This window comes from Crocodylus porosus, unplaced genomic scaffold (assembly GCF_001723895.1).
Source record: "Crocodylus porosus isolate Cpor-Errol unplaced genomic scaffold, CroPor_comp1, whole genome shotgun sequence".
NCBI classification, from domain to species: Eukaryota; Metazoa; Chordata; order Crocodylia; family Crocodylidae; genus Crocodylus; species Crocodylus porosus.
In genome coordinates, this window is record NW_017728886.1 from 260513396 (window position 1) to 260528336 (window position 14941).

General features: G+C 42.2%; 1 protein-coding gene across 1 annotated transcript in view; it reads left to right on the forward strand.

The window, feature by feature from the left end:
- The window catches only part of KHDRBS3 (KH RNA binding domain containing, signal transduction associated 3), a 185746-nt gene that overhangs the window by 59169 nt on the left and 111636 nt on the right, over nucleotides 1-14941 (forward strand). The window contains exon 2 of the mRNA XM_019553080.1: nucleotides 2311-2429. Within this exon, the coding sequence (XP_019408625.1) occupies nucleotides 2311-2429 (119 nt within the window). The remainder of the gene's footprint in view (nucleotides 1-2310; nucleotides 2430-14941) is intronic.

Here is a 14941-nt window from a genome sequence, read left to right on the forward strand (position 1 = left end):
AAAAAAAAAAAAAAAAAACCCAAAGCTGGAAGACTGCTGATTCTGTCACCTAATGTAAAATTAGAATTGTAGATTGGATATCAGTGGTATTCAGTACCTTTGAACAATTACTAGTATAGTCATGTGTTCCTCTTGCCTTTAATCCTCCATTTTGACATTTTTTATTGATTTCCATTAGTACTAACTTTGTTTTTATTGCCAGCAGTAAATAAATGTATTAAAAATGGATAGGGAATATTTAATTAATATACTGAGTGTTACAGTCCCTTTCATAAAAGTTATGCCAGTGGGACCATTGTTGAAAAATCAGTCTCTCTTTTAAAAGGTTAAAAATTTAAACTTGGGGATAAGTTCAGACTCCTACTACTAATAGATTGTTGTATCAAAAAAGTCACGTTTCCTTAGCTTTTCCTTCTTACAACATTTTCAATTGATTAGGGAAACCTTTCACAGTATATAATTCAGCCTTATTCCCCGGGGGATATATAAAGTGAATGACATAATGAAGTTCACCTTTAATAGAAGTACGGACATTATAGCTAGTTTCACAATACTCTTAAGTAATTATCATCAATGTCAGATTCTGGAGATCAAAAGCTATAAAGTAAAAAATTCCAAAACTTTTCAATCGGACCACTGAGCTTAACGTTACAATCGCTGAACTTCCTGTTTTACACATGCATATCTGAAAATTTAATTTCAAAGTGACTGTCTTTCTGACTTAGTGCCTATAGCATTCAGGCCACTAAAATGGAGAAATAGCTAATAATCAAATGGGGTGTGGGAAGGCATGCTTGCTTGCTTTTCTCATGCTTCCTACTACTCCCTGCATCTCACCCTGGGCCAGTCCTCTGTCCCCTTTCAGTGTTCCTCCCAAGCCCATACCTCTGTCCTGCCTCACCTATTCCTACTCTCCTGCCTTTAACCCAAGGGAATCTCCTACCCCATCCCTTAAGGCATCTCTGGAGTCCATACCTTCTCTTCCAGGGAGGCTGTCACCAAATCCCACTGACCCTCCCCTTTTCCCTCCTTGTCCCTGTCCCCACCAAAGGGCAATTCAAATGGTGCCTTTGAGTGTGGCCCTTCGGCAGAGCCTGCACTGGAGTGACTTGGAGTCACCTGAAGCCCACAGGTCGGCTGTGTCCTACCCCTGTCCGGCTCCATTGGCCATGCGAGGCCTGCTGGGGGTCTTGGTACTTTTACTCTCTTCCTCCCCTCTCTGGCAAGCTACTTAGATAATGCACTTTTTAGAAATACAAACAAACACTTGCCCTAGTTTGTGATTTTCGTTTTAGTCATAGGATCCAGAGAGATTTACATGAACATATTCATTTCTGTGTATTGGCACGTGAATTGCGCAAGCTATTTATGCAGTTGGTGTGTATCTATGCCCCTGCTAAGTGAGCTTTTTTGGACAAACGTTCAATATCCTTGGCAGAACCTCGTGGAACACGTTGTGGCTGCCTGACTGCAGCGTAGGGGTGGAATTTCATATATGCTCCCAATACTGAAAAATCATGGCCTTGATCTAACTATGCAAAGATTTTTACAAACCTCCGTAACTTCACAGCTTCTTCCAAATATATATATATATAGCATTAGTTGGGTGCATTGCTTCATTAGTATATTGCAAAAATCTATATATCGGGTGGGGGGAGGGTGGAAAATCAAAAAAATTAGTTTTTTGAAATTTATCCTCGGGGCATTAAGCAGTATGAAGAGCAAGTAAGGACTTCCAGCTCTTAAAGATTACAGCCCTAGAAAACATCCAGTTCAACTTTTGGACTTGATTTGTTACTTCATTGGTTTACTTTTAAACACTTGAAGGAGCGTGCATTTTCCTCTCGAGATTAACAGCAATGCGTGGGGCATTTATTTAAATCTGTACAGTGGGGGAATCAACATTAGTGTTAAGTGTGTATATTTCCTTAGTTCGCTCTGGTTTACAACACAAATGTACGGAGAAAATAAAAAGCTATGGGCCCTAATTTTGTCATCCCTTCCCCCTCTTTTAAAGGGATGATCTCATATTCAAACAATAATTGTAAGCAGGTTTTATAAAATGTGAAGTGGGAATGGTGTTATGAATCCTTGAATTTTCATGAGTTTCTCTTGAATAAAGAATTCTATACTTCCAGAGAATGTATTAAAGTCAGGGGTATTTTTGTACATAAGTAAAATGTAATATGTTAATAATGGAAAAACTGTTTTTTTGTTTTTTTTTTTTTCTGTTAAACTAAGTTGCTAAGGTATTTTAAGCACTTAGTATTATGTTCCAAAGTAATAATTTTTAATATATTTTCTCTACAGAAATTGAGAAATTCCAAAAAGGGGAAGGAAAGGAAGAAGAAAAATATATTGATGTAGTGATTAATAAAAATATGAAGCTGGGACAGAAAGTGTTAATTCCCGTAAAACAGTTCCCCAAGGTAAGCTCAATTACAAATTAAGGTTAGCAATATGTATCCAGTTAACTTATGTATAATAAGGTTTTATTATTACATGCCTTTGCTCGTGCTAGTTTATAGCCTGTTCTGCATAAAGTCATATACAGCAAATAAATATGCCAAAGGTGGTAAGAAATGTAACTTGAACGTCATAAAAGTATGTCTTTGCCTACCTGTACTAAAGACAAAAAAATCCCTGTAGCCCCCATCTTCAGGCAGCAGAAAAATGATTTTGGTATCTTTAAACCATATTTAAAATCTCAAAGACTGTGTAAGCTGTAAGATTGTCATCTTAATTCTTTGTGAATTGTTACCCTGTTGATCTCAAAGCAATTTATAAAGGCAGGTAACAAAAAGTATTCCTGTTTTCAGTTGGGAAAACTGAGTGCATAAATACTTGCTCAGCATCAGACAATGATTACATGAAAAAACTTGAAAGAGAATTTGACCTTCCTCTTCCCTCATCTAGACAGATATTGTTGTGTAGATGACTAATAAAGGGATACATTTATTTAAATAATCAATTTTATAGATGGCATCCCAATGAACATTCGTCTCGAAGTCTAAATATAAATTTTTAAACTACCGAAACTCCATAGATGGGAGCGTCTACATGGGATGTCTACTGCACAGTAGACTAATTGACTGTGCAGTAAATGTCTTGGCATCTACATGTGTGCTTCTATTAGGCTGGAGTAAACTAATATAATCAGTTTTAAAAAAAAAAAAAAAAAAACCTCTGCAGCTGCCTGTACGTTGAACAGTGGAGGGGCTCGCTGGGGTATGAGGGTACTTCAGTGTAGGGGTTGTTTGTTGGCTAGCCCTGCATTGAAGCACCCTCATGCCCCAGCCAGCCCCTCTGCAGCACACTGGGGAAGCAGCCCTGGGCTGGCAGGCAGATCCTCAGAGCCGTCTGCCAGCCACATCTGTTCTGACCTGGCTTGACATGCTGCAGTCTCAGATGCCTGTGCAAACGTGAGCCTCAGAGCAATAAATTCTGGTGCAGAAAGCTCCAAAGTTTTTATTGCTGTGTATTTAATAGGCACGTGTAGATGCGCCCAATATATCTCAGGTTACCTAAAGTTATTTCAAATATCTAATTCTTATTGATTTCAAATATCTCTAAAAAAATGGGGCTTCAAGTCTGCTGATAAAAGCAAGTGACCCTTTCCTTCCTGAAATCTTCTTCTTACCTATTTTATGAAGCATAATATGCTTCATTATCAGTCTTGAAGTGTTCTTTTTCTGTTCACGTATAGATATTATTTATGACATGGAAGGTTTTTGCTGATTTTACATTTCATATGGATTCTGCTCATTGATTATCATCACTATTATGAATGCAGGAAAAAAACATACAAAATTAGCATTTTATCAGTTGCAACTTTGAATAGCTTTGTTCAAAGGAGCCACTTCTTGGGTGGGGAGGGGGGAGTTGGGTAATGGTTTAAACAGTTTGGAACTAGGATGGGGATAATTCTGATAACAAACGAGACCTGAAGTTTGTCAGCTCTTTATGAAAGGTTACAGTGCCAGCAGTCCAATACTGCAAAGCTTTCATGTTTTCATGCAGGCATTTTAGCAGATTGAGCAAGTGGAAACTGGCAGCCGCTGCCCCTCTGGAGTAGCAAAGTGTGGTATACTTCAGCATATTGATTCTGATGATTCACTTTGAACCTGTGTTGCAGGCAAAAACACCATTTTTAAGGGTGTGTTGCTCAAATTATCTTATTACTTAAGCTATTTCTGCTCCTTAAACCTTTTTAAAGCAGCAGTCAGCATAATATTGGAAGGTGTTTAGATCCCGGTTTCATTTATTAGTCCTTCCACTAGCACTTTAAACATGTACATTAGACTTCTTATAAATTATGCAGTGTTTTATGGGAGATCGGTGTCTGCTTATAGAACACTTGTGGCCTCTAATTTCTTAGTGGCAAAACAGAAGAAATGCCTGTTTAAATATTTGCATAGAATTCATCCAACAATATAACAACCTGGCAATGAGCCATATTCTATAGTGTTTGACAGAAACTATTAAATTGTAGGGTTATGTGGGGTAAATTGTATAAAAATACAAGTTCCTGCCTCTCTTCCCTCCATTCATAGTGGAAGATGCTTGTTTTGATTCTGAGATCATTTCTAGAGTTAAGAAGGTAGTATTCCTAAGTAAGGCTTTGGTTTTTTGACCACTGGAAGTTGTTCTAAGAAGGATTGCTTGGAAGAGACCTGATCTAACTAACAAAGAGAGGGAAGAGCATCTTTGCAAACAGGCTCACTAACCCAGTGAGGAAGGCTTTGAATTAGGTTTGCTGGGTGCTCAAGACCAAAGGTAGGTGGGGAAGTGGGTGACCTGGAGAAGCATAAGCAGGAAGGGGCAGCTACGGAGGCGTTCTCACTCTTCCTGACAAAGTAGAACAATTGGTTGGTTACCTTGGATGTCTATTCCAGGCCCATGGCATTTTTGTAGACCAGGAGGAAGAACTGGAAGCTCTTGCACAGTGTCATAGCTCTGTGACAGTTATGTCACAGAGCTATGACATAATTGAAATAGAGACTCGGTGGGAGCTTGCATGGCTGGAGCACTGCCATGGATGGGTACAAACTGTTCAGGAAGGGGAGAAGAGGAATTGTGTTTTGTTGTTCTTTGAGCAATCCATACAGATCTTTACATAGGTACAGAACTGGAGATATAGGCCAGTTGAAAGTCTCTGGTATAAGGTCAGAGGGGAGAGCACCAGGGTGATGTCATAGTGTGTCTCTGCTGTAGACCACCAGACGAGGAAGATGAGGTGGCTGAGACTTTCTTCAAACAGTAGAAGCTTCCTGTTCACAGGCCCTGCTTCTCCTGGGCTACTTCAGTCACCCTGACATCTGCTGGGAGGGCAATACAGCAATGCACAGGCAAGCCAGGAAGTTTTTTGGAGAGTGCTGGGAACAACTTTGTGGTGCAAGTGTTGGAACGGCCACCTAGGGGCTGTGCTCTTCTTAACCTGCTGCTCACAGACGGGGAGGAATTGGTGGGGGGGGGGTGTACTAATAGATGGCGACTTGGGCAGCAATGAGATGATCAAGTTTACAACCCTGAGGAAAGGAAGGATGTAGAGCAATAGAGTAAAGACCCTGGACTTCAGAAAAACAGACTTCGACTCACTTGGGGACCTGGTGGGCAGGATCCCCTGAGAGACGAGTCTGAGGTGGGGAAGGAATCCAGGAGAGCTGGCTGTTTTAAGGAAATCTTAAGGAGAGTGCAAGAATGAACCGTCCCAATGTGTGGGAGGACTAGCAAGTATGGGAGAAATCCACCTTGGCTTAGCAGGGAAACCCTTCAGCTAAAACGCACAGAAAGGAAGCTTACGAGAAGTACCAACTTGGACAAACGACTAGGGAGGTGTACAAGAGGATTGCTCGGGCATGCAGGGATGAGATCGGGTAGGCCAAAGCACAGTTGGAGTTGCAACTAGCAAGGGATGTGAAGACTAATAAGAATTGTTGCTGACATACTTGTAGAAACCTAGGGAAAATCAGGGGAAGTGTGGGTCCCTTTCTCAATGGGAAAGGCAAGGTAGTGATGGACTGAGGAAAATGCTGAAGTGCTCAGTGCCTTTTTCACCTCCAGTCTTCACAGGCAAGGTCAGCTCCCGGACCACTGCACCTGGCAGCACAGTTTAGGGAGGAGGTGAGCAGCCAACAGTGGTGAAAGAACATATTAGAGACTACTTAGAAAAGCTGGATGTGTATAAATTCGTGCGGCCAGACTTGATGTACCTGGGGATGCTGAGGGAGTTTGATTTGATTGCAGAGCTTCTGGCCACTATCTTTGAAGACTTGTGGCAGTTGAGAGAGGTCCTGGATGATTTTAAAAGGGCAACTATTTTGTGCTCATTTAAGAAAGGAAAGAAAGAGGATCTGGAGAACTACAGATGGGTCAGCCTGACCTCAGTCCCTGAAAAAGTCATGGAGCCAGGTCCTCAAGGAATGCATCTCTAAGCACGTGGAGGAGAAGAAGGTGGCAATTTAGGAATAATCGTCATGAATTTACCAAGGACAAATCCATACCTGACCAAACCTGATTGCCTTCTATGATGAGATGACTGTGTGGATGCAGGAAGAGCACTGGATGTGATACACCTCGACTTTAGCAAAGCTTACGAAATCCTTGGAAGCAAACTAAGGAAGCACAGGTTGAATGAATAGACTGTAAGGTGGGTAGAACACTTGCTGGATTAGTAATCAATGGCTCGATGTCTAATTGGCAGCTAGTATCAAGTGAAGCACTTGTGGGCTTGGCCCTGGGGCCAGTTTTGGTCAATATCTTCGTCAGTGACTTCTGAAATGGGATGGAGTGCACCCTCAGCATGTTCGCGGGTGACACCAAGCTGGGGGGAGTAGATGCATTGGAGGGTAGGGCTAGGAGTTTGTGACCTAGCCAGGTGGGAGAATGGGGTGAAAAGAGATTTTATGAGGTTCAACAAGTGCAAAGTCCTGCACTTAGGATGGAGCAGTCCTGTGCACTGGTACAGACTGCGGGCTGACTGGCTGCAGAAAAGGACCTAGGAGTCACAGTGGACACTAAACTTGAATGATCCAACTGTGTGCCCTTGTTATGAGAGAGGCTAACAGCTTACTGGGCTGCATTAGTGGGAGCATTGCCAGCAAATTGAAGGAAATGATTATTCTCTCTATTTGGCACTAGTGAGGCCACATCTGGAGTACTGTGTCCGGTACAGTACTTGACCCCACTACAGAAAGGATGTGGACCCATTGGAGAGTCAAATTGAGAGCAACAAAAATGGTTCGAGGGCTGGGGCACATGACTTCTGAGCAGGAGCTGAGGGAAATGGGCTTATTTAGTCTAGAGAAGAGAAGCCCCCAAGAGGAGGTGGGGGGAGGGCAATTCAATAGCAGCCTTCAGCTAGCTGAAGGGGGGTTGCAAAGAGGATGGAGCTGAACTGTTCTCAGTGGTGGCAGATGACAGAACAAGGAGCAATGGGCTCAAGTTGCAGCCAGGAAAGTTTACATTAAATATTAGGAAAAACTTTCTCACTAGGAGGGTAGTAGAGTCCTAGAACAGACTACTGAGAGAGGTCATGGATTCTCCATCCTCAGAGGTTTTAAGACCTGGTTAGACAAAACCTTGGCTGAGATAATCTAGCAGGGAGGAGGCAGGGTGGATAAAAATGCTTTACTTTTTTTATTTAAAAAATATATATATTTAAATCCAATTTTTTAAAAATTTAATTGGATGTTTTATTTTTAAGATTTTTTTTTTTTATAAATAAAACCTATACAAAGATGGTTTGAATTTTAAGATGTGTTGAAGCTCAAAGATATCATCATGGGATAGGGATTATAACTTCTAATTGTATACTATTTGAGACTATATTCATGTAACCTTTTTAGAAAAGTTTTATAAATAGATCGCAACAGGCCATAGACCATATTAGGGGCCCAGTCTTCTGAGAGTTCCCAGAGGCTTCTTTTTATAGATGAGTAAAGATTAGAGAAAACCACTCTACCCAATGGGACTTGGTGCTCAGTCCAGAGCAGTGGTCTCCAAACTTTTTTGATCGCACACCCCTATCAGTAAAAAAAAATTTTTAAGCACGCACCTCCAATATACATCTAAATAGAAGTTCTAATATTTTCTTCCTGCACCCCAATGGATTGTCTTGCGCACCCCACTTTGGAGACCACTGGTCTAGAGGATCGCATTAAGCATCTCGGTGATGCTTTGTTTTGTTTCTCAAACTGTGGATTTGTCTCTCCAGAGAGAACATCCTTGTTAACAGCAGTATATGGAGATGAGGAATAACAGACCTGATTACCAACCCATCAGCTGTCTTGTTTCTCTGGAAATTTGTGTACATTGAGTCAATCCCTTATCTTTCTCTAAAAGTGTGAATTTTCAACAAGTTATTTGAATAGAGGATATCAAACAACAAGAATATGCTTTTTGTAGAAAGCAGTGATGAAATCAAGGCTGGTTGACCAGTGACGTAAATCATGATGTTAAATTGATTTAAATCAAATCCACCCTGGGGCTTGGACTAAATGACCTCCTGAGCTTCCTTCCAGTCCTAATTTTCTATGATTGTGAAGTGTCCTTCCTTTTACTCTGAAGAGCCATGTTTCCTCTTCCCTCCTGTCCATGAATTTCCTGAATTGGGTCTCCCTTCTCTCCACCAGTGCTGTTTTCTTCAAGATGACCCTCTTGGGAATTCTTTACAGCTACACTTCCAGGTTTTATAGAAGATGAAGGAAAAAAGTGAACTTTTTCTAAATGTCAGCGTATTCTACAACATCCCAAACTTCCCTCTGAAACTTTTCTCTTCTCTTTTTTTATACAACTTAATCTTGACTCTTTTGCTAATTAACCATTTTTCTTAGAGTATCACTTGCCATAAGAAGGAAATAGGCAGGGAATGATCTACGGCCCGCAGTAAAGTAAGGAGTACTTTTAGGTGTCTGGTACCTTTTCTGTAAGTTAGGTGCCTAGGTTCCTTGTGCAGTGCATGTGAGTTAGACCCCGTTTTGAGGTTTTAACAAAAACCACCACGCTTGGAGCTGCCTAAAGTAACCAATTGGAGATGTTGAAGAACAGTTAAGTTTTCAATTGTTCCTTCTCTAATAGTTTGGGTGCCTTACTCTGGACCTTCAGGGGACTACCTACCCCTGAACATGGGCATCCATAAACAGTCTGCTGAAGCACAGCATCTGTCCTCCCTTTTCCTCCACTGGCCATGGTATGAGAGCGGGTGGATATTGTAGCATTGCTGCTTTCCTCTTTGCGTCTTGATGGTTTGTTGGAGCGTCAGGACTTGTTTTAAACAAGAATGCTCAGCCTTTTTGCTGGCTCACGGAATTTCGCCAAATGCACGCAGTCTTCTCTTTTTAAGATGGTCTACAACAATGTTTCTTCAGTGTGTAATTGCCCCTGTGGATCCTACTTGTGCATGTGTCAGATTCGTTGGATTCTTTTGGCAGTAGTGTCTTCCAGATGAGGTACTTGGATGTTTTGGTAGAAGTCCTTTGCTATCCAAGAGTATTAAAGGCATAGTGGACTTGACTGCCCTTCAGCTATGGAGACTGGCTGAGAGAGTGACCGGAAGCAGCGTAACTATGACTTCCTTCCAGAAGTGGCTCTAGAGAGAATTGGTTACTGGTCTTACAAGGTTTGAGCTCAGTTACCTTCCCATGCTTCCTACTGCAGCCTGATGCAAGGAGTGGCCTCCAAAGCAAGGCTCAGTGCAGCTGGGTAGGGTTGCAGTCCCCCAGCCCTCCGTTCACCTTGCAAGATCACGGTGGTATTCATAACAAACTTTCTTGCCAGCTAGTCTTGGTTGCTGGCCATAAGTGTTACCATGTGGTATTAAGGTGGGTAGTCTGGCTTGCATTATTCACTTGGAGCGTGAGCAGTAGGTTTTAACCCCCTATGTGACAATGCCCAGGCTCCTCTTCTGTCCTGGGCAAGTAGCAACCACTGGCTACATGGTATTAGGCTGGCAATCCTTAGCTGGGTTTGGGACTGCCCAGTGGAGATGGACCCTGTGTACTGTGCTCTTGACCTTGTGTAGTGTGCCTCTTGTCCTGAGTTGTAGTGTGGTGCTTCTGGCATATTGTGGATGTTAAGCACTGGTCATTTGCCTGCCTGTGCTTAAGGTCTGGTCAGCCTCTGTGGCTCTCCAAGGCCATTAGGTATGAGACTGACAGATACCTGACTTGCTATGTGGTGCTGTCTGGCCTGCTATGCGTATCAAGCACTGAGGATTATTTGAGGGGAAGTTGCAGCTGCCTCAAGGTCATTTGGTAGGAAAGCAACAGAATTGACAAGCTGGCCCCTCTCTCGGGGACTGGAACTTCATGTCCACATTTTGCTTCCCAGCTGTGCCTGGTTTTCTTCTTTTTCTGCCATTTCATGTCCAAATTGTTCGTCTTTACAACACTGCTTTTCTCTACAGTGGGAAATCTTGTAATTGTTATATTATCATGCAGTCATCATCATGGTTGACAATGGCTTATGCCAATAGTCACTGTACTGTGTCTCACCAGGTTGAAAGGGCCACCTGGGGTTATGGCTCTGGATGAATACCTTGAGAGGTGCCCTCTGGCGGTGGGGGACGGTGGGTGTCAGTAAATAGCCATATTTGGCTTGTCTTGGGCTCAACTGAAGGTACCTAATGGCTTCAGGAAGGACCTTCTGGTGTTATGGTACTGGCTGTGGAACAGACTGCCATTACCATTGGCACTTGTAAATGTGGTGTCTTGGTACCAGTAGCTTCAAAAGTGTTCACTGTTATTACTCTGTGTCATAGTCCACACGGCACTACGTTTGCCCCCCACCCCCGCTTTTTTTTGTCTTTCCTGGACAGAGTGGGCATGGGCTTCCTTCATCTTTTTTCTACAGCAGGAAATCATCTGCTACTCGAGCAACTTTTTGTAAAGCAAGAAAGGGCGTGGGTCTTTCAGGGAATGCATCCCCTTCTTGCTGTCATTCAACCTAGGGGGCAGAGCTGTACTGCTGCTCTTGCAACCACTGAGCTCCAGTACGCTGATGATACTGTAGTCTACGCTCCCTTGGAAGCGGGCCTTCGGACCATTGTCAACGTCTTTACTGAGACGCACAGGAAAATTGGTTAATACTCAGATGCATTCAGAAGACCTAAGGTCCTTCAGCAAGCTCCTAATGAACACTCCCCAGCTCTGGTAATCCAGATCCACAGCGAGACATGGGAGAGAGCTGAATATTTTCCGTACCTCAGAAGCCATGTCTTGCAGAAGGGTTTGAAAAAAATGAATGTGGCAGATCCCAGAATCAACACAAACTACATTTTAAAGGAGTAGACAGATGTAACCAGTCCCTCTTGGGGGCTTTAAATCCTTTTTCCTTGCATCTGGTGCCAGTCATGCATAATACATAATGCTAAAGATTTTTCTGAACTTTCCTGAAGGCTGCTTTGGATGTCTGACGCATCCTGGGATGCAAAGGGTCTTCTTGGCTCCAGCTCTGAAAATGCTCGAAGAAGTTTGAGCAACTAGAAAACCTTCCCTGCAAGTACCCTGGCCTTTTCTGCTCCCAAACCAAGGAAGCTCTCTCCATTTTAAGACTCTCTATGGGGCTGGGCTGCATAAGCCTTAAAGTGGAAGAGCACCCTAAAAAGAAAGCCAGAACTTGTAACTCCTTCACATAGCGCCCTTTTGCTCCACGTTATGGTGATCCTCCGAACGTGAGAGTACCACTGACAGGTGCCAACATGCATATCTGACTGACAGTTCCTCATCTGTTGTATATTCTGTCTTGCTCTCAACAACAAGCTTGATGCAGTTGCTGATAGCTTGGGAAAGACAAATATAGCTCATTAGGTTTACTCCCCTCGTTGCTTTTTTAGCAACTGTTCCGTCCACTTCTGGGAGGATGGGCTGTCATTATGAAGGACTAATGTCTTTAATTGTCAGGAGAGACTCAATACAGTTGAATGCCCTTCCTGTCTTCTGTGCATGTCTTTGGTCAGGGGTCTTGATACGTTTGAAACAATACTTGACACTCCTTTTTACAGCTTGCAGAATTGCCCGTATTTCAAGGGAAGGGGTTTCTGTGCCCATGTTTTTAACCCTGGAAAAGGGGGCTTGGGGCCTTATTTTTAGACTAGTAGACAAATACAAAATGTACAGTATAATTAGACTACAGACTTGGACTGCATAATTAGACTACAGTATAATGGGAAAGAGGTTGTGTAATGAATTGCACACCAAATATAGGTCACAGTTACAAAAAAAACTTATAGTGTACTCGGGTATATTAACAGGAGTATTGAGTGCAAATCATGGAAGCAATTCTTTTACTCTGTTCAGCACTAGTGGGCCTCACCTGGAGTCCTGTGCCCAGGTTCAGGCACTGTATTTCAAGAAAGATGTGGACCCACTAAAAAGTCTAGAGGACCACAACAGACATAAGTCTAAAAACTTGGCACATGGTGGGGGGGGGGGGGAAGGTACAAGAATTTGGATGATTTGGTGTAGACAAGAGGAAACTAAAAGGGACAAGCAGGTGGGAATGTAATCTTTCTAAACATAAGTACAGTAGGACAATGGAGCAAGCTGCTCAGGGAATATGTGGTGATGAGATCCAGGGGATGCTGAATTAGATGTCCTTTTAGGTCCCTGGCAACCCTATGGTTTGTAAGTCTCTTCAAATACAAATAAGACATATAAAGAGGATGGTGATTGATTTACTCTGTGTTCACAGGGGACAAGGTATGAAATAATTCACTTGTATTTTAACAAGGGAAATTTAGGCTAGAGATCAGAGAGAATTCTGTTAAACATTGGAACAGATTATCAAAATAGGCTGTGGAAGTTGTCATTAGAAATTTAAGGGCAAGTTAGACAAGAAATTGGTAGGAATAACCTGCTCTGAGCAAGAAATTGAACCAGATGACCTTTTTGAGGACCCTTTCAGCCCTGAATTTTCTCTTAATATAGTATAAGGACCACTGATGCGTCAAGTTTTCTCTCTTAGGCCAAAGGTCACTATTTTGAATTTAACTAACATGCACCCCAGACGGGCTTGTTGATCTTGTCCTTTAGCATCTCTTTCCACCTCTTCATACACCATTCACAGACAATACCGGTGATCCCTGGTAGGGGGCATTTACTAACAATGGTGGATCCTCTTTGTCCACATTACTAGGTTTTGTTTGGGGGGTTTTCCCCTCCCCATCAAGTGCCTGGTCGTGTTGGGAGCTGACTTGAGATGGCTAGCTTTCCAGGTGTCAACCACTGGCTTACATGAGGGAAGTCATCCCAGTAAGTGAACGGATCAATCCATGTATTCCAAACACTCTTTGCTGCTGCAGACCTTTAAATAAGTTTAGCTGTCTTATCAGAAACCTAGTTTTGCAAAGTGTCTTGTGGCATTGGGTGCCAGGTGAATGCTTTCATCAGTATTATACTCCCCCCCCCCCCCCCCCCCCCCCGAAAAGGTGCATCATAACTTAAGACAGGTTTTCCCCTTCTATAGCAGGTGAGCATTTTAAGGATTGCTTTGAATAGACTTTGAGAAGGACCAATATATTAAACTATATAAAATCTTCAAGTATGCAAGTAACTTGGATGTTATGCTTTTCTAAATATAAACACTTTAATAGACCCTGTATTTTGATCATGTGTTCTGTTAGTTAATTTGAATGAAAATCTTTAAGGATGTCTACTTAATACTGACACTTCAGTATGTTGTTTTGCCTACTGTTGTAAGTAAAGCCAAAAGGTCACACTAATCTATATGCTGTTGGTTTGGTTTGAGCATTTGAGTACTCCTATAAATCATTTCTGTGATATTAAGTTTTGGCTCACATTTTTACACTAGTCTCGTATCATCAGAGAGAAAATACACTTTTTAAACTGTAACTGTTGGCATGAGGAACTGGGGCATGTATAACACCAGGAATTGGTTTTAATTAGCTTCTGAAATGGACTGAGTTTCATGTAGGCTGTTGTTAAAACCTGGAAACATTGCTCACCATGCTTTCCCAGCAAAGAGGTTAACAACATGGTGCAATACAACCAGGATGGTCGAAATAGAGGGACTGATGGCATTTCTCGTTTCCTGGAAGAAGCAAAGGAATTCCTTCTCCAGACCTGAGTTGAGAGAGGAGGGGTTTTTGTTTTGTGATGATTTGGGGGTTTTTTGTATGGTTTCTTAACTCTGAATAAATAGCTCTTAACCATACTCCATTTTAGGGATCTCAAGCTAGAGGAAAACCTACTATGCTAGGCAGCTGTCCATAGCTTTGAAATTGGCTTAAAAGCTTTGCAATAGACCACTTGGGTCAAGCATTAATACATTCGCTAAGCGTGTTAAGCTGGATGTAACATCCTCAGCAGGCTTGTCTTGGGGATAAACAAGGATTGCATGTTCTATCTATATCCACCCTCCGTAATGTGCATGCTAACTTTGGAATAGCATTGACATTATTTCTATTCTTGCTGAAGCCCATACAGAAGATTTAATGCCATGTGAAAGGATGTTGCATGTAAACCCTTCCCTTGTATATGGAACAGATTCAGATTTATGTTCAGTAGAACATTATAGCAAGGAAAAAAATTTTTTAAATTATTCCGTACTTTTTTCGCTTGGGGGGGCTGTGAAGTGAGTTGAGTTTCAATGTTGAGGATGCCCTGTAGTGAGGGTCAGGCAATTATTTTGGGTGGAGGGCCGCTTACTGAGTTTTGGCAAGCTATCGAGGGCTGCATGATAGGCAGTCAGGGGCAGATAAATATTAATTTTCTAAATTTTGGGGGGGGGGGCCTGCAGGCCAGATACAACGGCCTGGTGGGCCACATCCGGCCAGTAGGCCATATTTTGCCCACCCCTGCTGTAGTACCTTACTTGCTATGATATTGTTTTACTAATTAGAATTTTGAAAATTTGACTCTCTTGAATTGGGGGAAAAAAATGTTCTTTTAAATTAATGTTTACACTTAAAAAGGGTCTCCAA